The following is a 26,032-nucleotide window of genomic DNA, read 5'->3' as shown; positions in this document are numbered from 1 at the left end:
GATGTGGCCCTTTGTTAGCCTTTATGCGGCCCTTGGGGCACTATTTCTCCAACTGATATGAGGCACTATTCCTTCCACTGACACCAACGGGGCACTATTTCTTCTGCTGATATCAATGATGGGATACTATTCCTCCTACTGATAGGGGCCCTACTCCTCCTCCTACCGACCACCAACCCTGAGGCCACATTTATTCTCACCGGTGCTGGGCCTGGGACATTTTCTGCACCCACTGGCCACAATCCGGCCCTTTCTAAAGGCTGAAGAACAATAAAGTGGCCCTTTTTTAAAAAGTTTGGAGACCCCTGCTCTAGAACCTAACCCTGTGTTCTGTTTCAGCCTATCGGGGTACCAATGCAAGTGGGCACTTAGGAACAACACTCTCCTTCAACACCCATTTTAATAACTCAAACCAAAATATACATAAACCTTGTTTAATACCATCTTTGCCTCTGGAGCAATGAAAAGAATATACACCTAAGATTTTCTCCCCTCTGCTACTAAGTGGGTGGAGATGGTCTTCCAAGGATGGGAAGTGTAATAAATAAGTATACAAGAGGCCCAGTTTAATTATGCCATTGAGTGTGGGATTTTCTTTTTTGTTACTTTTTTTTTTTTCCCCTTTATTTTACGTTGAATGCGTCCCTCACACCCTCCAGCTCCCATCATCCTCCTCTCTCTTTGGGGAGGGACAAATCACAAGCCTTGTTTGGCGAGGGAGGCGGAGACTTGGTCGGCCAGTGTGGACAATTGCGGAGAGTCGGACATGTTTATGCTGCCAGAAGAGGAAACGTTGCTGAGACGGCGGGGGGAGGTGTCCCCGGATGGGTTGGGAGACTTGTACACGATCTCTGCTCCGTGGTCCGTCTTGGCTTTTGCGTTCTCCCGGAAAGATAGTTTGTGGGACTCAATCTGGGGGGGTAGGAACCAAAAGAAGTTAGGGGGGAATGTAATGTATCGGTGACACCACCAAAAACAGCATGTATATAGGGCAACCCTTTGCTACAGACCATAGTGACCACTACCCAATGGCTGAAACGCTTTGCTGTGTGTTTATAGAGCATGGCTCTTGGTTTGGGTTTGTTAGGAAGTTTTGTATAAGTTTCTTTTTCACTTCAGCTATTATAGATCATTCATTTTCATGATCTGAGAATCACAGGAACATTTAATGAGCCACTGAAAAGAACTGCTCAGAAATATGCTTTACTACTTTCCTAATCTCCGTGCAAATATATCGACGGAGCCATTAAACGCCAGTGATGGATTAGGACCTCTGGGCCAGATTCATAAAAGAGATACAATGGCGTATCTCTGAGATACGATTGTCGTATCTATGCGCCTGATTCATAGAATCAGGTTACGCATAGATCTCCCTAAGATCCGACGGTGTAAGTGACTTACACCGTCGGATCTTAGGCTGCAATTCTAGGCCGGCCGCTAGGTGGCGATTCCATTGCGGTCGGCGTAGAATATGCAAATGACTAGTTACGCCGATTCACGAACGTACGCTTTGCCCGTCACTGTAAATTTACGTAGTTTCCGTAGAGATACATGGCGTAAAGATAAACCTGCCCTCTAGGTGGTCTAGCCCAGTGTTTCTCAACTCCAGTCCTCGGGGCGCACCAACAGGTCTTGTTTTCAGGCTTTCCATTATTGTGCACAGGCGATTTGATCAGTTTCACTGCCTTAGTAATTACCACAGCAGTTTGATCTGAGGGAAATCCTGAAAACATGACCTGTTGGTGCGCCCCGAGGACTGGAGTTGAGAAACACTGGTCTAGCCAATGTCAAGTATGGCCGTCGTTCCCGCGTCGAAATTTGAAAATTCACGTCGTTTGCGCAAGTCATCCGTGAATGGCGCTGGACGTCATTTACGTTAACGTCGAAACCAATGACGTCCTTGCGACGTCATTTAGCGCAATGCACGTCAGGAAATTTTAGGGACGGAGCATGCACAGTACATTCGGCGCGGGAACGCGCCTAATTTAAATGGTCCCGCCCCATTTGAATTAGGCGGGCTTGCGCCGGGCGGATTTACGCTACGCCGCCGCAACTTTACAGGCAAGTGCTTTGTGAATCAAGCACTTGCCCATAAAACTTGCGGCGGTGTAACGTAAATGTAGTACCTGAATCTGGCCCTCTATTTCTTGTATGGGTCAGCAATTGAGTACAACTCTCCACTTTTTAGATGTGACTGTAACTCAAAGTCGTGCATTTTAAGGGGAATTTTATACAAAAAAAAACATTTTCTAGTTCATTGATGGAGACAAAAATTCAGATACTGTAATGTTCCATTTCTACCTGTGGGCAAACAAGGCCCTTTGGTGTTACTGGGTACCCTCTGTGTCTTCCCTCTATCCTGCTAGGTCAGCTGGGACCAGCTTTGACTGTCCTTCACTCTGATAGGTGTGCATGGGGTGATACTGAGGATTCAGATACCTGTTACTTCAGAGCATTGATTCCTGTGTCTGGCATTCCCTTTATGGGACACAGCAACAAGCTAAAGAGAGTAGACATCATGGATTCTAGTGGACTATATATGCCTCCACGAGCAGCTTTAGGTTTCAGTACTGGAAATGGTACCCAACAATGGTCCCTCACTGGAAAGGTTTCACACAATGTTCATCTCCAGGCCCACACCATCCATTAGATAGGTATTTACCCCCTCCACTCCTTTGCAGGAGCCTTGACCATTGACGGAACCTACCTTTCTTGGTCTACCTTGGCCCCCTTCTCTGCTGTTGGAAGGTCTAGTTCTGTGCAGTCTAACATGTCTGCCTCTTTGGACCAGGTATTACCTGGTGTGATCACTCAGCCTCTCCATCAGGCAACTGATTGGATTCTTCTTTCCTCTTCTTGGAGAATCTTTAGCTCTGGGGTTGCACTCTGGTGTTCCAGGACAGGCGATTTCTTCTAAATCGTGGGGTCCTGCTTTGGGCAGGTCTCCTAATTTCATATCTGTTGGTCGTATCATCTAGGTCATTGGTCTTCAAACTACGGCCCTCCAGTTGTTCAGGAACTACAATTCCCATCATGCCTAGTCATGTCTGTGAATGTCAGTTATACAATGCCTCATGGGATGTGTAGTTCTGCAACAGCTGGAGGGCCGTAGTTTGAGGATCCCTGATCTAGGTACTGCTATGTCTTCACCTCTGAAAACAAATGTGTGTCCTTTTTATCATTGGGAGAGGTAGTCTGGTTGAATGCCATGCGTCTTTGTCTCACCTATAAGGACAGTTCCCCTGAGAACTTGTTTCTCTTAACTGGTAACCTATGGCTGTGGAGGAGAGGGTCGCACATCTAGGTGCATCTCAGACCTCTGCATTGCAGGTGAAGGTCATCTGTGTCTGCTTGGGCTGATGGGCAGATATCCCTCTGACAAGAACAGGGAATGCTCTAGAATTCCAGCAATTTTAAAACATTTTAGTCACTTTGGGCCAACTTTGCTCTTACAAATGATCCTGAAGTAACCACCATGTGGGAGATGGTTAATCTTTAATTTAGTGTTGTATCTCTTTCAGCAGACGCTCCTAATTCTTCCCTCTTTGTACTAAATATAGAGCATCGCCTGTTCTGGCACCTTCACGACTCAGGAGAAGCCTTGTATTTTTTTTCATGAATAAAATGCTTCTCTCATTGGCTGAATCAGAGATAAGGCGATGTCATCTGCCTACCTCAGCCAATCAGAGGAAGCCTTGGATTTAAAAAAAAATGCAAGGCTTCTCTTGAGCGGCAGAGGTGCCAGAACAAGCAATGCTATATTCAGTGTGTAGAGGAGTCCCAGGAGTACCCACGGGAAGAGGATGCCACTTCCGATGGTTGGCATAGTCTACAACACTAAACTCAAACTGGCATCAGGATTTTGTTGGAGCCAAAGCAAGTTTTATAATGTATTGCCATTCCTGGAATTTGATGGTTTTCAGGACCTGTCCATCTGCGGTTAGGTACTCTTTCCTCCCCCTGGGTGTTTCATCCCCACCCCTCCCTGTTACAATCTGTGGTTAGGTTCTAGTTTTGTGGGGGTGTTTCCTATGGATTACCTTAATCACAATGACTTTGAATTCTGGGGTTCTCTGGCAGACTCGGAGATACTCTAGCCCTTTTTTAGGCTGTTCTAGCTAAATTTAGGGTTTTCTTTGTCACGCTTCACTTTAGTTGTCTGGCCAGACAATCCCTATGACATGGGTTCCTTCTCATCTCTTGAGTCTAGTGGGTCAGAGATGTAAAGGCTTAGTCGGGCCTTCCTCCCGTACACAGAGTAATCATATGGGTTCAACTCCTTTGTGATGACTTTTGTTCTTGGTCTTCAGCATCAGGTTGAGTCTCAGTGTCCTCCACCTGGTTATAGGTTGGCTGGGGAATTTTGCCTCATTTGGGTCAGATTAGGGCATTTGTCTTATAGGCGCTCGGGATACAGCTAGTCTCCATTTTTGTATGGTTAGCAGTTGTTGCTGTTTTCCCACCACTCCTCAGCTAGATTTTTAGACATCCCAACAGTATCTGAATTCTATGTCCTTTCATGAGCCCCCTCTGTCTGTTTTGGTACTGCTTGCTACAAACTGAGGTAGGATCGAAAAGAATCATCTTCTAGGTATAACCCAACAATATCTGGGTTCTGTATCCCTCAATGAACTCATAACAAATTCTATATAGACTAGACTGACTTATTAACCCCACCACTACCCCCTAGCCTTTTAAGATTATTTAAATGCCAGGAAGCGGAGGTGGGCATTCTTAAAATGCGACTGTTGGAATTGGCAGTCACATGACTGAAAGCTCTCAATTGCAAGTATGTATCGGGAGCTTTCTGTGACCCTTTAGGGAAATGGTTTATTATGCTGTGAGTGTGCTCTCGGCACAATAGTTTACCTATATAGGCACATATATGTGGCCGCTTGGATTTAAAGGCCACCAACCGACAGGCCACATATTATGCAGCCAACAGGAAGTGATTATATCTATCACATGGGTGAAGGTTCTCATTCAGTTGTACTTTTTCTGTAATGTTAAATGCATTTCATCCCTTATGATCTAAGTAGCTTTCTTAGTTCTGTACCTTTAATGTCTCTCTGTTGGTGACTATGAATCTTAGTCTGTGTTCCAGTCTGTAATGGGAGTCTAAAAGCAGAAGGTGTGGGTGGTTTCATGTTGAATTCAGTGCGGGGACCCCAACATGCAATGCAGTCTGGAAAGGGTAATTTGTTCTGTGTACCAAATTACCCCATTCAGACTGTGTGTTGTGTGGGAAGGGGTCGGGGTTGGGTGACTTGGACACTGAAGGCTACAGGAAACCTATCCACAATCTGCTTTTTGATTTCACTACCCAATGAAACAGAAGTGGAGATTATTAAACTCTGAAAGCACTCAGTCTGTTGGTTGCAAAGTTTGTGTGTACCCAGACTAAGAGTGAATACCAATTCTATATTGGGTAGATCGATCTCATTCTATAGATGATAAATTGTATAGACAATTTTAACATGGCAAGGTTGTCATATCTATATGACAGAGGTGGGGATTTTTTTTTGGTTACATGCATGCAACATTCATGTGTGCAGTATTATAATTCTACAGAACAGCACTTTAAAAAAAGAAAAAAAAAAACTTGGCCCCTAAGCCGACCTCATTTTATGATTGTTCCAGAAGTCATTGCTGTAGCTTGGGGGTCAGGCGACAGGTAGATCGCTGTCTGGGCTTGCTGACGCACCATTCCAGAGCATCAGAGTGCAATGCAGAGGGACTACTTGTAAAGTTGGAACTGCAGTAGAGGGAGCAAGAGCCACAGAAGCTGATGCCACCTGTCCCATGCAGAGTGATACCAACTGCACTCATCCTGGCTAAGAAGAAAACTTCAGGTCAGTGTGAAGCAATATAATGAGCATAATAGTATAGGGCCGTTTACCCACACTGCACAGGTTTGCTGCGCTAAGCCATAGACTTCTATTATATCCTGCCTGAATGTAGGAGGCTTGGTGCGCTTTCAGAAAGTTCACCACACCTGCAGGATATAATGGAAGTCTACGGCAAAGTGCAGCTAACCCAGAAAAGTCAGATGTATTGTGGGGCAGCTTATAGCAGGCTCAGAACAGTAAGTATACATTTGCAGTTTGGGGAGCAGTAAAACCCCCATAGACGAGGTGTATTTTTACCACACCTAACCCAACAGCACCCACTTTAGCTGCAGTTGCCAGGTACATGTCACAGCAGGAGTTATATGCCCTGTCATGGTTGGTGGGTGTAGCACCTGTGCCAAGCATGAGCCATTCAAGTAAATGAGGCCTCACTGCAAGTGCCCTACAACCTTGTGAAGTACAGCTAACATTAGATTTGTTCAATAGAGTTTTAGAAAGGGGTACTGGGCACTTTCACCCCCTTCCTGCCCAGGCCAATTTTCAGAGCTGTCTCAATTTGTGAGATCGTGCAACGCTCTATCAAAACTACATTTTTATCATTTTCTTTTAGACCAAAAGTGCTTTCTTTTGGCAGTATTTTATCCCACTTTTTTTTTTTTTTTGCAAAACATTTTGCGAAAAAATATTTTTTTTTAATTTGTTATAAAACTATGTAAGTAATTTATCTCTTTCACTGATGCGGTGGCACTGTTAGTGTAGATTCGCTGGTTATCAGCTCACCTCACACCGATAACCAGCAAATCCTGTTTACACTGTCATTGGACCAGAGGCGTTGCTATGGGGGTGCGGTCCGCACGGGGTGACACCATCCCGTTTTTTTGGGGGTTTTTTTTAGCTGACATGCCCAGCCTGCCCTGTGCCACTCCAAACAGCCCTGTACCCCCACAGCCTGCCCTGTGCCACCCCAACTTGTCCTGTGCCACCCCAACTTGTCCTGTGCCACCCCAACCTTGCCCTATGCCACCCCAACTTGCCCTATGCCACCCCAACTTGCCCTATGCAACCCCCAACATGCCCTATACCACCTTAACCTGTCCTATACCACCCCCACTACACCAACCTGCCACTATACCACTCTATACTACCCTAACCTGCCACTATACTGCCCTATACTCATTTACAGGGGCTGGTTTGGGGTGCAACCCGTGCGCTGCCTGCTTGGTGCTGGGCAGCCTAGACAGGGGGGGGGGGGGGGGGGGGGTTGACACCATGTTTTACCGCACCGGGTGACACCAACCCTAGTGACGCCACTGCATTGGACACAGCTGTGATTGCCTCTATACCCCAGATTTGTGGTCAGCTGTGTCCTAAGGACACAGCAATCACGGGAGGATATCATATATTCATTCTACTGACACCAATGAAGGGGCACTATTACTCCTCCCCATACCAGTCATAGGGCATTATTTCCCCCTCTGAAGCCAGGATATTTCTACTTCTATTGTTTAGAAAGTTGGGGGGGGGGTGACAAGCCCATGCACACCAAACTAGTTCAATTTGTTTAGAAAAGAGAATGCATGAAATAGCGCCTGGACTGAAATCGCAGTGCACAGAGAGCATGTCTGAAGGTCCTTGTTGATCCAGGTCATTTCATAAATGTAGTATTCCATAGAGCTAGTACATCTTCCAAAAATGACTAAGCTACAGCATGCGCAAATACTGGAAACATACTAGATCAGTCATAAAATGCTGGTGCCTTAGGGGGCTTGAAAAAGGAAAAACCCTGTCACCATTGTTAGCGCTCATCTGAATACTGCATGCATGTACAAAGCCCATTGGCTGCAGGCACTAATTGTATATGCCGGTTGGAATGTTGGACAGAACCAAAGGCCTTGCAGTACATGGGGTTTGCTTTGACAAAAGGGGCCATATTTTTGTTTTTAACATTTTATGGCAAACGCATTGTAGTACAAAAGAATTAAAGAGCTATTGGTGGAATGGATACTGTACAGACGTCACATCGCTTGGCAATGCCATAAACAAGTGTAGACTGTTGGCGCTATATAATATAGTTGCTCCCTCAGATTTACTCTTTGTACCGGTTATGTGCTAGACATTCCATTTCCAGCCAAGTGATTATTTTCTGGTGTTGCGCTGCAAAGACCGATACCTGATGATTGTTGCTGAAAATAAACAGTCTACCTTCTAAAACAACCAGGTCTTGGTTATAACATATTTGCAACTGGATGCTTGACGACAAACAGTCCTGTACTTACCCCTTTCCAAAGCTAGTAATTCAGGTATATCTGGATCCTCAAGTGGGGGGGGTGGTAAATCTGGCTCCTCGGGCAGGGGGGGTGGAGCAATGTTGGGGAACCCGTTTGGGGAAAGGCTCCCCGTTGGCTTGTCTTCGTTCCCTTTCTCTCTCTGGGGGGGTGAAAAGATGAGTTGGGATGGATGAAGGGGATGGAATGTACACAGAGGAGGATGGAGAAGGTAAAGTCGGAGCTGGGAGAGGGAGCATCAGTGCCATCAGGGTTCAGATGTTCCTAATTGCCGCTATGGCTTTGTGTCCTGTTAACAATCCCCTTAAGCTGGCTTTACACCGTATAATTTCTTTACTCGATTTCCTTTAGATTTAGCTTTGACTATCTATATAGGACCTGCCTGATTGTATACAGATGGAAAGTGTTTAGGTTTGACCTCATATTATATAGTTTTGGTAAATCTAAAGGAAAATTGTATAACATATGGCCAGCCTAAGTAAGCTAAATTCTGGAATAGGTCAGTAGTAGTAGAGTACACAAATGTACACATGCTCCACTGTGGACATGAGATCCTATGCTGGATTGTGAGTATGTATGGGCAAAATGAAACACGACTTTAGTACATTTCTGCAGTACATGCACCTCTTGCATACGTGGGTCAGGAAAAGCCTCCAGAATAGCTCAGGCTCTTGTCCAAACATCTTCTGCTGAATCCTGAGTGTACTGCACTCATCCCCACTGGCCCTTCTCTCTGATCCCTCCAAGGTGCTTATGGAATGGCCGAGAGAGGAGGGCTGGCAGGGATCACTGGCAGAACATGTAGATCGCCCACAGCAGCTTCCTTGCGCCACTCCTGCATCCTCCTGACCCACCCCTGCCCATTACCTCCTGAACCCTCAGGGCCGTGCCCTACTGCCACTTACACACACTGCTCTTCATACTACTTACACTAGCAATCAAGCCCGAAGTAGCAGATGTTCTGCTTTTATGATGCACTCCAGCATCAGTCTAGTTTTATTTTCATGCCTTCTTTACTCTCTATTGAGGACTTGCACTCATTTCTTTATTGGTGCTCCTCCATGTTGTCCAAGGAGATCGCTACCTCTCAAAGGTTGCCTACCCCTGGTCCTTACAGAGAAGAGCCAGTTATGGTATAAGAGTTTATATGTGACGGCTGCTACTCCCACCCGATCTGGCTTTGACTATGTGTGACTTTACAATTGTATGCTTGTGTTGTTTGTGCTAAACCTTTTACTATTATTGAACCCTGTAGATCAGGGATCCTCAAACTATGGCCCTCCAGCTGTTGTAGAACTACACATCCCATGAGGCATTGCAACACACTGACATTCACAGACATGACTAGGCATGATGGGAATTGTAGTTCCTGAACAATTGGAGGGCCATAGTTTGAAGACCCCTGCTGTAGATGGCTCTAATATGGTCTGTGTCAACCTTATACTGAATTATAGAGTAAGTAAATGAGAAATGCAATTTTTTCTGCTGGCACTGATGACTGGTGGAATAGGATAGACCAGGAATAATAATGTGAGAAGGCAACAGTACAAAGATGAGGAAATATGGGGGAAAAAAAAACTGAATATGCAAAGAGTGGCTGTGTCCTAGAAGGAAGTAATTGGCATTTTATATGAGGAGGATTTATGCCTAAAGACAGGGGGCAGATCCACAAAAGGATTACGCCGGTGTATCTACTGATACGCCGGCGTAATTTTAAATTTCCTGCGTCGTATCTTGTTTTGTATCCACAAAACAAGATACGACGGCATCTAGGATCGAACCGACAGGCGTACGGCGTCGGATCTTAGGTGCAATTTTTCGGCGGCCGCTAGGTGGCGTTTCCGTCAAAATCCGCGTAGAGTATGCAAATTAGCTAGTTACGGCGATCCACGAACGTACGTCCGGCGCATTTTTTTACATCGTTTGTGTTCGGCTTTTTCCGGCGTATAGTTAAAGCTGCTATTATGAGGCGTACTAAATGTTAAGTATGGCCGTCGTTCCCGCGTACAATTTTGAAATTTTTACGTAGTTTGCGTAAGTCGTTCGCGAATAGGAATTTGCGTAGAATGGCGTCACCGTCGTAAGCATTGGCTTGTTCCGGTTAAATTTCGAGCATGCGCAGTGGGATACCCCCAGGGACGGCACATGCGCAGTTAAAAAAAAACTTTGTTTACGTCGGGTCACAACGTATTTACATAAAACACGCCCCCATTACATCCATTTGAATTCCGCGCCCTTACGCCGCAAGAGATACACTACGCCGCCGTAACTTACGGCGCAAATTCTTTGTGGATTCAAAATAAAATAAATAAGTTACGGCGGCGTAGTGTATCTTAGATACGCTGCGCCCGGCGGAAGATTACGTGCAGGTACGTGGATCTGCCCCATAAAGTCCTAATTTGAGTAAGGCCAATGAATTCTGGAGTGTAGTTCCTACATTATGATGGTGGTGCAGTCTGCACTTTATGTATCATAGTCCATATAAAATGCCATGATTTCCCTCTCGCATTACAGCGTAAGAAAGAAGGAAACAAAAAGAGAATTTGGTGAGAGAGAAAGGCAACATTTCTGTGAAGCTGGCTAGGCAGAGTCGCCCAGGAATTGCTTTGCAGGTGGAAGAAAAGGTGCAGAGACTGAAGGGAAACCAAACAACAGTGCTGCATAGTCAGGGGGGGAAAGTGATTCCAGAGAGATCAGAGGCCCACCCTACAGAGTAAAGCGCTTCTCCCATAGAGAGACACACAGAATGAAGAGTAGACCAGTATTTGTGGCTAAGAGTGGAAAAGATACAGCTTTGGTTCTGCAGAGAAAGTGTGAAGTAAAGCCAGGTTCTGCTCAACACAGCTAGAGAGAAGTGCTTACAAACGTATTAGAAGCATCAGCACACACAGAATTCATAGAGAGCAGTTAGTCATACATTAGAAGAACACTAGAGGGAGATGTCCACGGCTGCTGCCCTAAGAAATCGGCTTCTACTTCCAGCGCCAGCATAACAAGTCCTTTTGGCGGTAGTAACTCAAGAATACTTCCCCTAAATGCCCTGAAATTCCCACTCTTCTACACTGGTACTGAGGTGGAGGACTATGAGTAATTCACCAGACGTCTTTCCATTACATAGAAACATCTTGAAATGTTAATTTCCTATATAGGAACTGCAACTACATGAAAATAATCTCCTTTTATACCATCAATTAAGTGACTCAAAAGATTTAAGTGGGCTTTCATTTAATTCTTGACGTCAGCTTTACAGAAACTAAGCCTCCGCCACATTATTTTTGGGTTCAAACTATAGCTTTCCTTAAGTAGACTATCCACAGCACACATCTTTCAGGTACTGGTGTGGAAGATATTAAAGGGGTTGTAAAGGTTCATTTTTTTATTTTCTAAATAGGTTCCTTTAACCACTTAAGACCCGGACCTTTAGGCAGCTAAAGTACCCGGCCAGTTTTTGCCATTAGGCACTGTGTCGCTTTAACTGATAATTGCGCGCTCGTGCGACGTAGCTCCCAAACAAAATTGGCGTCCTTTTTTCCCCACAAATAGAGCTTTCTTTTGGGGGTATTTGATCACCTCTGCGTTTTCTATTTTTTGTGCTATAAACAAAAATAGAGCGACAATTTTGAAAAAAATTCAATATTTTTTACTTTTTGCTATAATAAATATCCCCCAAAAACATATATATAAAAAAAAAATCCTCAGTTTAGGCCGATACGTATTCTTCTACATATTTTTGGTAAAAAAAAAATCGCAATAAGCGTTTATTGGTTGGTTTGATCAAAATTTATAGCGTTTACAAAATAGGAGATAGTTTTATTGCATTTTTATTATTTTTTTTTACTACCAATGGCGGCGATCAGCGATTTTTTTCGTGACTGCGACATTATGGCGGACACTTCGCACAATTTTGACACAATTTTGGGACCATTGTCATTTTCACAGCAAAAAATGCATTTTAAATGCATTGTTTATTGTGAAAATGACAGTTGCAGTTTGGGAGTTAACCACAGGGGGTGCTGAAGGGGTTATGTTTCACCTAGTGTGTGTTTACAACTGAAGGGGGGTGTGGCTGTAGGAGTGACGTCATCGATTGTGTCTTCCTATAAAGGGGATGACACGATCGATGCAGCCGCCACAGTGAAGCACGGGGAAGCCGTGTTTACACGCGGCTCTCCACGTTCTTCAGTTCCGGGGACCGATCGCGGGACCCCAGCGGCGATCGGGTCCCGGAGCTTCGGACTGGGTCGCGGGCGCGCGACCCACGGCTGGGTAGATGTACAGGATGTGCCGGTACGTCCATCTGACCAGCCGTGCCATTCTGTGGACGTATATCTACAGGCGGTGGTCCTTAAGTGGTTAAAGGAACCTATTTAGAAAATAAAAAACGAACAGTTACAACCCCTTTAATAGCTGTTAATTGGGATTGCTGCAGGTCGGTATGGAAGGGTCCATTTTTTTCTCCACAAGAAAAAACACCCACCTCCTGCTGAAAGGCATGGGTATTGATATAGCCAAGGATGAGCTCCGCCAGGAAGTCTGCACTGCGCTAATCACAGGCAACGAGACATTTCCCGATCTCTGCAGCCGCGCATCGGACAATATCTCACTGCCTGTGATTAGTGTGGTGGGCTCTGCGAACACGCCGGAGCTCATCCTTCGATATAGCATAGATAGACTAATCCTGACCGCCTAGCTTAGAACATGGGTGCTCAATATGTGGCCCTCCAGCTGTTGCGGAACTAAAAGTCTCATGAGGCATTACAAGTATGACTCCCAGAGCATGATGGGACTTGTAATTCTGCATCAGCTGGAGGTCCATAGGTTGAGCAAGCATGACCTGGAAGATGGAGATTAAAGTACAACATCTTAATAATTCTAGGGGTTTTACAAGGTACCAAACACCTTGGTAAATGGTTGCCATAGCCCTTACAGCCTGGAAGGGGGGGGGGGGGGGGGGATCACATCATAGGGTCTCTGCCTATGTTCACATGATAAAGGGAGCAGCCGTGGACAATCTCATTCTGCTGGTGGAAAGGGGGATACACATTACCTTTCTTGTCCCTCCGCCAGGTGTATGAGTAATATTGTCCAGTGAGCCAATCTTAGACTGGACCTTCTCCTTAAAATCCAGCTTCTCTGATTTCACCTCTATGTTGCCTCCACCTGTAACAGTGAAGAAGGACAAGTGATGAGAAAACTGGGACATACTTCTGAAGGGTCTAGCTCAGTGATGGAGAACCTTGGCACCCCAGATGTTTTGGAACTACATTTCCCATGATGCTCATGCACTCTGCAGTGTAGTTAAAGGGGTTGTAAAGGTAAAAAAAAATCCCCTAAATATCTTCCTTTACCTTAGTGCAGTCCTTCTTCACTAACCTCATCCTTCCATTTTGTTTTTAAATGTTCTTATTTCTTCTGAGAAATCCTCACTTCCTGTTCTTCTGTCTGTAACTCCACACCGTAATGCGAGGCTTTCTCCCTGGTGTGGAGAAAGCCTCTTGAGGGGGCGAGCAGGCAAGTTAGGACACTCTCTACTTTGCAGATAGAGAAAGGAGCTGTGTGTTAGTGGGCATCCTGACACTCCTGCTCGCCCCCTCAAGAGGCTTTCTCCACAACAGGGAGAAAGCCTCGCATTACTGTGTGGAGTTACAGACAGAAGAACAGGAAGTGAGGATTTCTCAGAAGAAATAAGGACATTTAGGCCAGAATCACACTAATGTGGTGCGAATTTCAGCTCTCTTATCCCTGCAGAGAGATAAGAGAAGTGTTCAGCAGATTAGCAACGTTTTAGATGCGAATTTGGAGACCTTGGAGAAGTTACGGGTGAGAGGAGAGTGGGGGAGAAGTGTATTGAGCTGAATGAGAGAAATTCCTGAAGAGAACTGAACACATCTGCGAATCAGCTGCGTACCCATAGAAGATAATGGGCTTGAATTCGCACCTGAGCCGCACTGCAATGCCTAAAAGACGCACACAGGTTTACTGCAATGCACAGTGCGAATGCATCGCACATATGTGAACCAGCCTCATTGAAAACAATGTATTTTAAAATGTTCTGCGAATTGGATGCGGTTTAAGCCGCACTCAATTCGCATTGGTGTGAACCTGGCCTAAAAAGCAAAATGGAAGGATGAGGTAAGTGAAGGAGGACTGCACTAAGGTAAAGGAAGCTATTTAGGGAAATCAAAAAAATTCCTTTCCAACCCTTTTAAGCATCATGGGAAATGTTGTTCCAAAACAGCTAGGGTGCCAAGGTTGGCCATCACTAGTCTAGCTCATGAAAAATATCACTTCTATTGTGACACCTACAACAGAAATGTAACGGTTTACGATTAGCAAACTGTTACAAAAAACAAAACCGCCCTTCCTGCCCATCAACACAACAACAACCATACCCCCCCTCTACCCTCCATTGTAAGCTAAACTTTCCCTAAGGACCTACCTCCTCATATATGGTGGCAATAGCCTGCAGTGTTTACCACCCCGGTGCTCAGATCTTGTTGCCTACACAGTAACTTTCCATAGGTCGGTGTGGGGATTTGATGCCAATGCTGGAAGCATGGCCCATTTTAGGTCTATAAGATGAGCAGGCAGCGTAGACAAGGCTTCTACAGTTCGTTCTGTATGCAGAATAGGAGTTTGGCTAAGCCTGTGCAGTTGGCCTTGCCAGGGCAAAGTTCTCTTGCTAGTTTTGAGGTAATGGGACCCATAATACAAATATCTTGTAACCTGTAGGAGAGGCTAAAAACATAAGTGAGAGTTTAAACCAGGGGGTCCCAACCTGGCAGCCCTCCAGCTGTTGCGAAACTACACGTCCCATGAGTCATTGCAAGGCTGACAATTACAGTACAAGCGTTACTCCCACAGGCAAGGGCATGGTGGGGACTTGTAGTTTTGCAACAGCTGGAGGGGCCACCACTTAGAGGTTTAAAACAGGAGTCTCAAACAGGGATCTCCAAACTATGGCCCTCCAGCTGTTGTAGAACTACACTTCCCATGAGGCATTGAAAAACTGACATTCACACGCATGACAGGAATTGTAGTTCCTGAACAGCTGGAGGGCCATGGTTTGGAGACCCTTGCATCTAGCAGATTTTTCTTGCTGGCTGCGCCCCTATAAAGGACAGTTTTGCCCCCAACTACCTATGTAGTCAGGAAGTGAAAAATGTCACCAATCAGAACTTCTACCAGGGTTTGTCTTCTGTGTTCTAACCCAGGGATCTACAATTAGCGGACCTCCAGCTGTTGCAAAACTACAAGTACCATCATGCCTCTGCCTCTGGGTGTCATGCTTGTGGCTGCCAGAGTCTTGCTATGCTTCATGGGACTGGTAGTTCTGCAACAGCTGGAGGGCCGCTAATTGCATATCCCTGTCCCCTTCCTCCTACTATTCCAATCTAAAAAGAAAAAAAAAAAGCTTTTGGCTGGCATTGAACTTTTACTAGCGTTTCTGAAAAGAGGGCTGTACCTGGCCTGTGATGAATATTGCCCATAGATCCGCACTTAGATGTAACACGTGAGATATCAACTGGTTTGTGTGTGATCTGCACCTGAGGATTGCAAAGAGACAATATTAGTAATAAACACCAAACAAGTGCCAGCGGTTATTCAAGAATTTAGTGTCCGATCCGGCATCCAAGTGCATCTGCCACCTAAACACAGTAGAAGTGGTGTAACTACAGCATCATCAACAGGGCCGGCCTTAGGTGTTCAGGCGCCCTGTGCGAGCTAATCCTGTGGCGCCCCCATCTTCCCCCCTGGTCACCTAAACATACACAAAGAGGCTATCCTCTGCCTGGGGAGTGACAATGAGGAGGAAGAGGTGAGGCAAGAGTCAGCGGAGCCCCTAGGTGGCAGTGCGCCCTAGGAGGCTGCCTTCCTAATCCGCCTAGTGGTAGCGCCGACCGCCCGGCCCTGCTGCAACTCACATTTTGCGAGCTGCGATGGCCGCACGGCGCCCCTGTTGCCCATGGCGCCCTGTGCAGCTGCACAGCTCGCACACCCCAAAGGCCGGCCCTGATCATCAATCCCCTGCAGAGATTTAGTCATGGATCCAGCCCATATAATAGCCACATCAATAAAAGTGTGTAGGTCACAGGTGCAATTTACAGGGGGAAAAAATAAAAAGTCAAGAGAGTTCTATTTACAGGATAAGATTAAGAATGCATTCGCAAAGATTAGAAAGTCCATTAAATGCTAACCCTTGGTTAGAGAATGCAGCTGTAAAATCTAACGTGTGTTATTATTAGGTGGAAAGCTCCTCTTGACTTGGATGCGGATCCCTGTATTGCAGGCATACTCCGAGATCCTTTAATCTTATTCACACTGCAAACTTTCATATAAAATACAGTATTTAAGAGAGCCTTTGTGTAAAATTATGCTGCAATACCAGATTTTATCAGCAGATGTCACTGCAGCTTAACTCTTCAATGGCGGCTTCTGCGCTAGGCAAAAACCTGGTAAGTTCGGGTAACTGATTATTGATGCCTTAGGGCAGTGATGGTGAACCCCTTGGCACCCCAGGTGTTGTGGAACTATATTTCCCATAATGCTCACCTACACTGCAGAGTGCTTGAGCATCATGGGAAATGTAGTTCCAAAATATCAGAGGTGACAAGGTTCATCATCACAGGATCTAGAAATCCATCAAAACGTCTTTTCTTTTAAGGACAAAAAGTCCCCCCAATAGGCTGTGAAGCGTTACCAAAATGAATGAGGGATTTTTCAATAGAGGAATGAGCCTATAACTATCAACAGGGGGGAACCAGAACAGGCTTTGCTAAGAAACAGGGGGTTACTACTTGACTACACAAAACAAGACAAGAGAGCCCATTAAGGGATTTTAGGAAAAAAAGGGGGACAGCTGCCACCTCCTGACAACAGAAGGGATGGCAGAGCGGTGGCCAAAATTTGTCAACATCAGGGGGTCTCAAACTGGCGGCCCTCCAGCTGTTGCAAAACTACAATTCCCATGAAGCATTGCAAGGCTGACAATTACAGTACAAGCGTTACTCCCACAGGCAAAGGCATGATGGGACTTGTAGTTTTGCAACAGCTGGAAGGCTGGCACTTTGGAGACTCCTGCTTCTAGATAGAAGGGCATGTATGTTACCCCAACAACCTCTCTCTAGATCAGGGATATGCAATTAGCGGACCTCCAGCTGTTGCAAAACTACAAGTCCCATCATGCCTCTGGGTGCCATGCTTGTGGCTGTCAGAGTTTTGCTATGCCTCATGGGACGTGTAGTTCTGCAACAGCTGGAGGTCCGCTAATTGCATATCCCTGCTCTAGATTGTCTTACATCAAAGCTTGCAAATGATGAAATCAGAACTAAATATTACTCTTTAATACAACGCAGAATACAGCCGCATCTCCTTCAGAGAGCTCTAAAGACAGAACTAGTCTATTCATAGTTTTGTAAAAATGTGCTGCGCACATAGACAATGATTTTAAATGGTATTCGATTGTATTATTATAAATTGTGTTTGTTTTTTTGTTTTTTAAGTGCGCTCTCTCTTACACTGTAAGCCATATGCACAATTGCATGCAATGCAGCATACAGAACCTGTACATGTTATATATTTTATATAATGAATTGTCTGTTATTCCAAGACACTGGTTAATCTTGTAAAAGTAAAATCTCTGCTTTCAGTAGGAAGTGATTACAGTGTGTCAGTGTTGGGTGCAAGCAGCCAGAATGAGAAAAATTAAAGTGCAGCAAACAAGCAGAAAAGGACGCCCATGATGGCGGCTGATTGGTTGGCGGTTAGTGTATCTGTACGGAGAGAGTGCGTCACTCACTGCTCCTCCCCCAGGGACATGCTTCAGGTTTTCCTTGGATCCACACTTGGACTGAACAGTACTGACATCAACTTTCTTGTGGACAATCTGGACCTGCGGGAGGGAACCAGGTAGGCGCAGGTGGTAAAACAGAGCAGAAAAAGAAACGGGCAGCAGATGGCATGAAGTGGGTGGTGAGTGGCGTGGCGTGATGCAGAGAGAGATGTGGAAATGTAGCGATCAGATGCGATGACAGGAAGAAGGTGGACAACAAAAAATATGGCAATCAGCATGTCTTTTACAAAGTTCCTTCCCTCCTCCCTAGTTGTCTTTGTTATCGCTTTTAATTTTTATCATTTTCTACAGTAATAAACTGACAGCTGGGTGAGTACTATTACCATTGTACTAGTTCATACTATAAGGGTAGCCAATGCTACCCAAGTCTCATTGGGCATGGGCCCATGTGGCCTGACCACCAATCCAGGTGGAGGACAGGAAGAAGAGTTGGCAAAAATAAATTTAATTAATGTATATGCAAAAGAAAAGCATGTAAACCGAAAGCAAATCTGCTTTGATAAAGAAAAATGATACACAGCTGTCTAAAATTCCAGTAGTGGCCCATACACACAATCCGAAAATCGCACAAAAAAAATGTCACTTCCGAATCGATCATACGATAACCGGATCGGAAGTACAGAGCTTTCGAGAGCCGATCACGATATTTCATCTGATTATTATTCTATCGGACATGCACAAATCTTTTTTCGAAAATGCATTACAACACCTGACATCACTTGGGGAAGGAAGATCTGTATACTTGCCTTATTTTCAGACCACTGCGGTCTGGCCACATAATCTCTCCCTTGTGTCAGCCAGTGCCGGCTACTGGGGGAGAAGAAAGAGCACTCCACAATGGCTAGAGTTTCGGGAAGGAGTGACATCATCCATTATCGGGGCTCCCTCCTCTCCCATGAAGCTGCGGCTAGCGGACACAGGGGAGCCAATCACGTGATCGTACTCGGAGCAGCCTGAAAATAGGTTAGTATACAGATATTTCTTACACAGTTTGGGTGTTAGGAAGGGGAGGAAGCAGTTTTAAGATTTGGTGGGTATATTGTGGAATACTACTTTAACCTCCCTGGCGGTAATCCCAAGTGTGGCTTGCAGTTACATTTCAGTACCATCACCGGTAACCCTGAGTCACACTCGGGATTGCATCTCAGGATCCTGGTCCAGGTTACTTACCTTGTCTCCAGGATCCTGCGATGTCTGCGGGCTGTGTCCTCTGTCTGATTGCTCTGTGTGCCAGGCTCCGTTCCCAGCGAGCACCGCGGACGCATGCAGGCGGAGCCCAGGGGCAAATTAAAAAAGTGAAAAAATAACACATACAGTAATGTTGGGATTTCATTAGGAAGAGAATCGGATTATTTTTTTTACCTTGATGCAAGCAATGCGTTGGGGTAAAAAACATTTTAAGCTTTATTATCACTTTAATACCCAATGGCCTCAATTCTCTCCAACACTTCCACCTTGATACAGCCCTTCCTACCCAACCCCTCTGTATTCTGCATCCTTCAATCTGCATGAAATGTTCACCAACAGACCCCTGACAATGCTCAGATACCTTGCCTCCTCCTGGCGTGTGCCGGATGTTATCGATGGAGCCAATCTTGGATCGGACGTTCTTCAGGTCTGGTATTGGCGCTGTGCTTGGGACCGGCTGAAGACGGCTTTTGGCAGAAGCAGGAGATTTAGGAGGAGTGCGCACAACGGCAACCTTTTTGGGTTCCCGGTTGGATACCATCTGTGATGCTGTGCGGGAACGACCTGTGGGAGTGCTGGGAGATCCGGGGCTGCTATATCCACTTCTGTCGCCAGACTTTGGGGATTCAGCTGAAGCAAAAGAAAAATTGGAAGTTTTTTTTTTTTTTTACAACTTCTAAATATTATTTAGAAATAACGACATTTTGGAATATTATAGCACTGTCCTGCCCATGTAGAAGTGACCAGGGTGGCTTTATGGCTGCCTGAATCAATTCTACTATGTAGTTGGGAGTAAACAGGCAAACTAATTTCCAGCTGTTATAATTAGGCAGGAGCTTGTTTTAATGTCCAGGCAGTGATAGGTTAAGGTAACCATGTCGCTTCCAAAAAAATGTAAGCAGTGCCTCTAAAAGAAATCAGTTAAAATGTTACTAAACCCACAACAATAACAATCTGTCTGTATATGCAGTAAAGAATGCTTGTTATACTCACTGTGGAGCCTAAGGGGTTGTAAAGAGTTATTTTTTTTAAATAACAAAACATGTAATACTTACCTCCACTGTGCAGCTCGTTTTGCACAGAGTGGCCCTGATCCTCGTCTTCTGGGGGTCTCTACAGCTGTCTCTGGTCCTGCCTGCAAGAACGTTCTACCTTGAAGCGAGAGAGCTTGCATGGTGGCAAGTTCTTGCGGGCGCGCTCCCGTGATACAGCCGGGGCTATAGCCACTCACCGTATCACTCAGGCCCGCCCCCCGGCACGCCGCGTCATTGGATGCGATTGACAGCAGCGCAAGCCAATGGCTGCGCTGCTTTCAATCCATCCACTCTAGCCAATCAACGACCAGGCTGAGCGCTGCAGGTGAACGGGCTCAGGTAAGTAAAACGGGGGGGGGGGGGCTTGGGGGGCCTGTATTGTCAGATGTTTTTTCACCTTAATGCATAGGATGTCATTACCCAGAGAGGCAGATCGCCATTCTGACAGGGGAGAAGATGGAGATCTTGTTTTTCTGCTAAGCAGAAACATGGATCTCTGTTTTTTATCGTCCGAAAACAGCTGTTTTGGCGACATGCCGAAACAGCTTTAAAATTGCTGATACGGGCATCGGGTGCCCGTAAAAAAAAATGGTTGCTGGGCTGTCACGACTCCTTCCTCTGCACGAGCCAACGAGTGTCACTGCCTCCTGACCCGATTGGCTATTCAATATTGGGGCCGGGTGGCGCCATTACGTATCTGCTTATGCGCCGCCCGGCCGAGGGCATACGAGCTTTCCCGAGCCCGGCTCGGGAAAGCTCATATCCGCTCGGCCGGGCGGCGCATAAGCAGATACGTAATGGCGCCACCCAGCGCCATTTTTGAATAGCCGATCAAGTCAGGAGGGACACTTTGGCAGTGACACTCGTTGGCTCGTGCATTGCACTCGCCATAGGCAGAGGACGGAGCAGTGACAGCCCAGCACAGAGCCCAGCCATGTCCAGCACAGCTTTAAGGTAATAAAGAAGCTGGTGGTGGCAGTAGGTGATGGTGGCAGGAGGTGGTGGTGGAAGAAGGTAATGGTGGCACCGTGGCAGGAGGTGGATGAGGTAATGCTGGCAGGAGGTGGTGGGGAAGGAGGTGATGGTGGCAAGAGCCGATTGTGGTAGGTGCAGGAGGTGATGGCGGCAAGAGCTGTCAGGAGGTGGGGGGTGGTGTTTTAACATACAATTATAAAAAAAAAAGTAAATTTTCGGCCTGACATTTTTTTTTTATTTCGGTTTCGTTTCTGAAATTTCCATAAATTTCCATATATATATATTCAAAAGCACAGAGGTGATCAAATACCAACAAAAGAAAGCTCTTGTGGGGGGGGGGGGGGGGGGGGAAGGACAACGATTTTGTTTAGGTACAACATCGCACGACCGCGCAATTGTCAGTTAAAAGTAACAGTGCCGTATCGCAAAAAAAATAGCCTGGTCATTCCTTCGGGGCTGAAGTGTTTTTTTTTTTGTTTTTTTTTTACAGTAAAAGAGCTTGGGATTTTTAATTAAGTTTATCAGCACTGAATGATCGTGTGTGTGTGTGTGTGTGTGTGTGTGTGGTCACCAAAGGTATGCCAAATGAGTGTAAATTGATGGGGAATAAAATAGGTGACGGCAATACTTCATCACAATGACACCCAATCTATTAAGCGCTCACCTTTTCCCAGGCCGGATGGCACCTTTCTCTGATCTTTTCCTATACCTGTAATCAGGAAACCATTTTTCAAATTAATGTACATTGCCTTCAATGCCCGCCACCAGGGTGGCAAGTCTGATGTGAGATATAAAATGATAACCAACAAGAACAAATGTCTGACACCGTACAAAAGATGTGGTCATGAAAGCCTCTTCTAGCACATAGGACATATTTAGTGACACCGTTATTGATGAAATTGTAATATGGAAACGAAACATAGAACATCATGTACAATTATATTGTTATAATACAATAACTGAACATGGATACCAACTTAAAATACTTCATAGTTTATTTGTTGGTGCCATGGCGACAGAAGGTGCTTCAAGGCTGCCAGGGCACTGTCCACCCCTGGGGAGGGGGATGGAGCACACTCGCTCTGGGCAGTAAAGATGTGCGGTCTTGTAGGGAACATCTAGACATACGAGTTGTGCCCAAGCTGTACAAACTAATAGCCAGATTCAGAGAGGTTTACGCCGGCGTATCAGTAGATACACCGTCGTAACTCTGAATCTGCGCCGTCGTATATTTAAGTGTATTCTCAAATTGAGATACACTTAAATCTAGCTAAGATACAACTGCGGGCGCCGTCGTATCTTAGCTGTCTATTTAGGCCGGCCGCTAGGGCCGTATACGCTGATTTACGCCTAGAATGCGTAAATCAGCGAGATACGCCTATTCACGAAGGTACGCTTGCCCGTCGCAGTAAAGATACGCCGTTTACGTAAGGCGTTTTCAGGCCTAAAGTTAGTCCACCAAAAAGATGGCGCAGCCAATGTTAAGTATGGACGTCGGTCCCGCGTCAAATTTTAAAATGTTTACGTCGTTTGTGTAAGTCGTCCGTGAATGGGGCTGGGCGTAATTTACGTTCACGTTGAAACAACCAAGTCTTTGCGGCGTAATTTGGAGCATGCTCACTGGGATATGTCCACGGACGGCGCATGCGCCGTTCGTTAAAAACGTAAATCACGTCGGGTCACGATTCATTAGCATAAAACACGCCCACCTCTTCACAATTTGAATTAGGCGCGCTTAGGCCGGCACATTTACGATACGATGCCGTAACTTAGGACGCAAGTGCTTTGTGAATACAGCACTTGCCTCTCTAACTTACGGCGGCTTGGCGTATATGAGATACGCTACGCCTGCCTAACGTTCGGCTCATCTACCTGAATCCAGCTATAAGTTTTGTTTTGAATTTCTTCTGATAAATTGCAGTGAACCTCAAGCAGTTGCCCACTGCCTCCAAGCTGTATATCTGCTGTGTGAGATCATCTAAGGCACTGCGCATTCCGATTCCTAGTCTTGTGAGATTTGGTAATGTCACTACCGTGCTGCTCACGGTTTGCAGTGCAAGCATCTCCCAGCATCTGCCACCCCTTGATCACTACCCCAGCAGTCATCATCAGATCACCAGTCATCACAGGGAAGCTCTGACATGAGGCAGCAAAGCCTTGCCTCCACCAAGATGGCAGCCTCCACACAGATACTGCAGAACAAGGTACGGTGAGTCGATCTCTAGGAAAAGATCAACAGCAGGGAAACCACAGGGAATACTACTGATTAATTCTTTGTCCTCTACCTGACTATTTTGGGCACAATTTCTATAGTACAGGCCTCTTTATTACACAATAATATGTATGTAGGCACCAACAAGCTGACTTACCACCAGGGGGGGTCTTTGGGACCGCTGTGGGTGTCTTTGAAGGGATTCTGGATGTGCTGGTGGGTCCTCTGGGAGCCGGCTTACCCCCTGCATTCTCAACTCCATCCTGTTATTTGTAAAATGTAGAAATTAATAGCAATAGAGAATGTTCATAGAAAATGGACACTCAAAACTGCTTTACGAGATCTGCTTGCCATCTACATCCAATGTCCTAAGTAGTTTGTTCACACAGGGCAAGCATACCCCAGGCTATTCTTGTATGAGACTTGGCACTCTGGATGGGCGAGGGTCTCCCTCAGGGCAGCCATGTCAAGTGTATAAACAGGCTGTACAACCAATCATTTTACCTATGTCACTTCAGATTGGCTGGAGAGGAAAGAATCGCATCCATGACTTCCCAGAAGGAGTATACAATACTCCATAATGACTTCTATCCCTACTTGCCTTCCCATAATTTCTGATATGGTGACCATTCAACGAACACTGACCTTTCCATGGTCTTCCTGGATGATGCCAACCTGTGTAGGCCCCTTATATTTCTACGAGCTCTTGAAAACCTGCTCCATCGAAAGTTATGAATGGGCACCAGACTAAAATAATTTGTTAGCTAAATATGGGGAAGATCCACGAAACCTGCACGCAATAATACGACGGGCGCAGCGTATCTAAGATACACTACGCCGCCGTAACTTATTTTTATTTTTTCTAATCCTCAAAGAATTTGCGCCGTAAGTTACGGGGGCGTAGTGTATCTTTGGCGGCGTAATGGCGCGCCATTCAAAATTCTGTGATGGAGGCGTGTTTTATGTAAATACGTCGTGACCCGACGTAAACAATGTTTTTTTTTTAACTGCGCATGCGCCGTCCGTGGAGGTATCCCAGTGCGCATGCTCGAAATTAACCCGGAACAAGCCAATGCTTCCGACGGTGACGTCATTCTACGCAAATCCCTATTCGCAAACGACGTAAAAAATTCAAATTTCTAGGCGGGAACGACGGCCATACTTAACATTGAGTACGCCTCATAACAGCAGCTTTAACTATACGCCGGAAAAAGCCAAACGCAAACGACGTAAAAAAATACGCCGGGCGGACGTACGTTCGTGGATCGCCGTAACTAGTTAATTTGCATATACTCGACCCAGATTTCGACGGAAACGCCACCTAGCGGCCACCGAAAAATTGCAGCTTAGATCCGACGGCGTACTAAGACGTATGCCTGTCGGATCCATCCGAGATGCCGTTGTATCTTGTTTTGTGGATACAAAACAAAGATACAATGCGGGAAATTTAAAATTACGCGGGCGTATCAATAGATACGCCGGCGTAATTGTTTTGTGGATCTGCCTCTATATCTTTTGGAGACTCCAACAATGACAGTCCAGTGTTCTAGCCAAAACAATGGTGTCATACACTACAAATGGACCCTCCCACAATTGGGGATCCATCCAGGGAGCCCAACTCGATCATCTGGTTTTGTACTGGCTGTAGCAAGTTGGACAGGACAAGAAATACTGATGGGGGGTCATTCACCATTGAAGTTTTTGAGAAATAAGCCATCATTTGACTCAACCTGCCAGAAGTCATGGATGGGAACCTGTGGGCAAGAAATGACGGTGTCATCTGGAATTCTCCCCCCAAGGTTCCAGTGAAAACCATATTTTCCCCATTTTATAGGTGTAAACTGTACTCCCAAATTTACACTTGTTTCTCTAGAAGAATTATGTCTCCTCACAGTATTTCGGTGATCAAACAAAAAAGTTGAAAATGAAAGTAAAATAATGAAAGAAAAATGACAGAATGAATGAAAGTTAGCAGTGGGGTTAATAGAATGAAGAGGATAGCCCTAGGCAAATCAAGCAGGTGTTATCAGCTCTGCCACTAGCTCACGCTGGATCATTCCTTACCTTTGCCCGTGAAGGGGTGCTCAGCGGGCGGTACGAGGCTGGGGATGCCCTCTGGGTAAGGCTCCTCGTGGGAGGGACTGTGGGGCTGGAAGGTTTTTTCTGGGTGGCTGTGCTAGCGGAAGGGGATCGTTTGGGGATGGTGGAGCTTCGGGCTGCAGAGTGTTTGGCAAGGGATGGAGTTGAGGATGTCTTCAGAATGTAAAACATAACATTACATGAACAGAAAAAATAAAATGGTGAAAATAAAAAAAAGGCAAAAACAAACCAAAGCTTTATGAAGTATGAGAATGTTGATCAGGAACTAAAAGCATGAATGACAATACTATAATACGAGCATGTGGCTTCTCCCCTACTTACTGGTGACTAGAAGACACTTGGGGCAGTTTGTAAGGAGAGCAGTTTTGCTGTCCCAAAAACATTGTAGGGGGCCATTTTGTAACCCGCACAACGAATCTAACTGTCAGTCCACCATACACAGCCGAACCTTTGCATGCAATTCAATTGACCTTGCAGCAACCAGGTCGGGAAAAGAAAATTGTGAGCAGTGCTATAACCATAGTTACTATGTTACG

General features: G+C 45.6%; 1 protein-coding gene across 10 annotated transcripts in view; it reads right to left on the bottom strand.

The window, feature by feature from the left end:
• Positions 1-418: 418 nt before the first annotated feature.
• The window catches only part of LOC120918777 (microtubule-associated protein tau-like), a 101,160-nt gene continuing 75,546 nt past the window's right edge, over positions 419-26,032 (bottom strand). For 7 of the 10 annotated variants that reach the window (XM_040330558.1, XM_040330560.1, XM_040330553.1 and 4 more), the window contains exons 7-14: positions 25,461-25,649; positions 23,554-23,659; positions 21,849-21,893; positions 19,537-19,805; positions 17,934-18,026; positions 15,600-15,681; positions 13,182-13,294; positions 419-912 (exon numbers count right to left, since the gene is read on the bottom strand). In XM_040330558.1, the coding sequence (XP_040186492.1) occupies positions 697-912; positions 13,182-13,294; positions 15,600-15,681; positions 17,934-18,026; positions 19,537-19,805; positions 21,849-21,893; positions 23,554-23,659; positions 25,461-25,649 (1,113 nt within the window). In that variant the 3' untranslated portion in view covers positions 419-696. Of the gene's footprint in view, positions 913-8,125; positions 8,277-13,181; positions 13,295-15,599; positions 15,682-17,933; positions 18,027-19,536; positions 19,806-21,848; positions 21,894-23,553; positions 23,660-25,460; positions 25,650-26,032 lie in introns of all 10 variants that reach the window. The other 3 variants (XM_040330561.1, XM_040330562.1, XM_040330563.1) reach the window with 3 other exon arrangements.

The sequence above is a fragment of the Rana temporaria genome, chromosome 12 (genome assembly GCF_905171775.1).
Source record: "Rana temporaria chromosome 12, aRanTem1.1, whole genome shotgun sequence".
NCBI classification, from domain to species: domain Eukaryota; kingdom Metazoa; phylum Chordata; class Amphibia; order Anura; family Ranidae; genus Rana; species Rana temporaria.
Note: the sequence above shows the minus strand (reverse complement) of the source record. Positions and strands in the feature narration are given on the sequence as shown.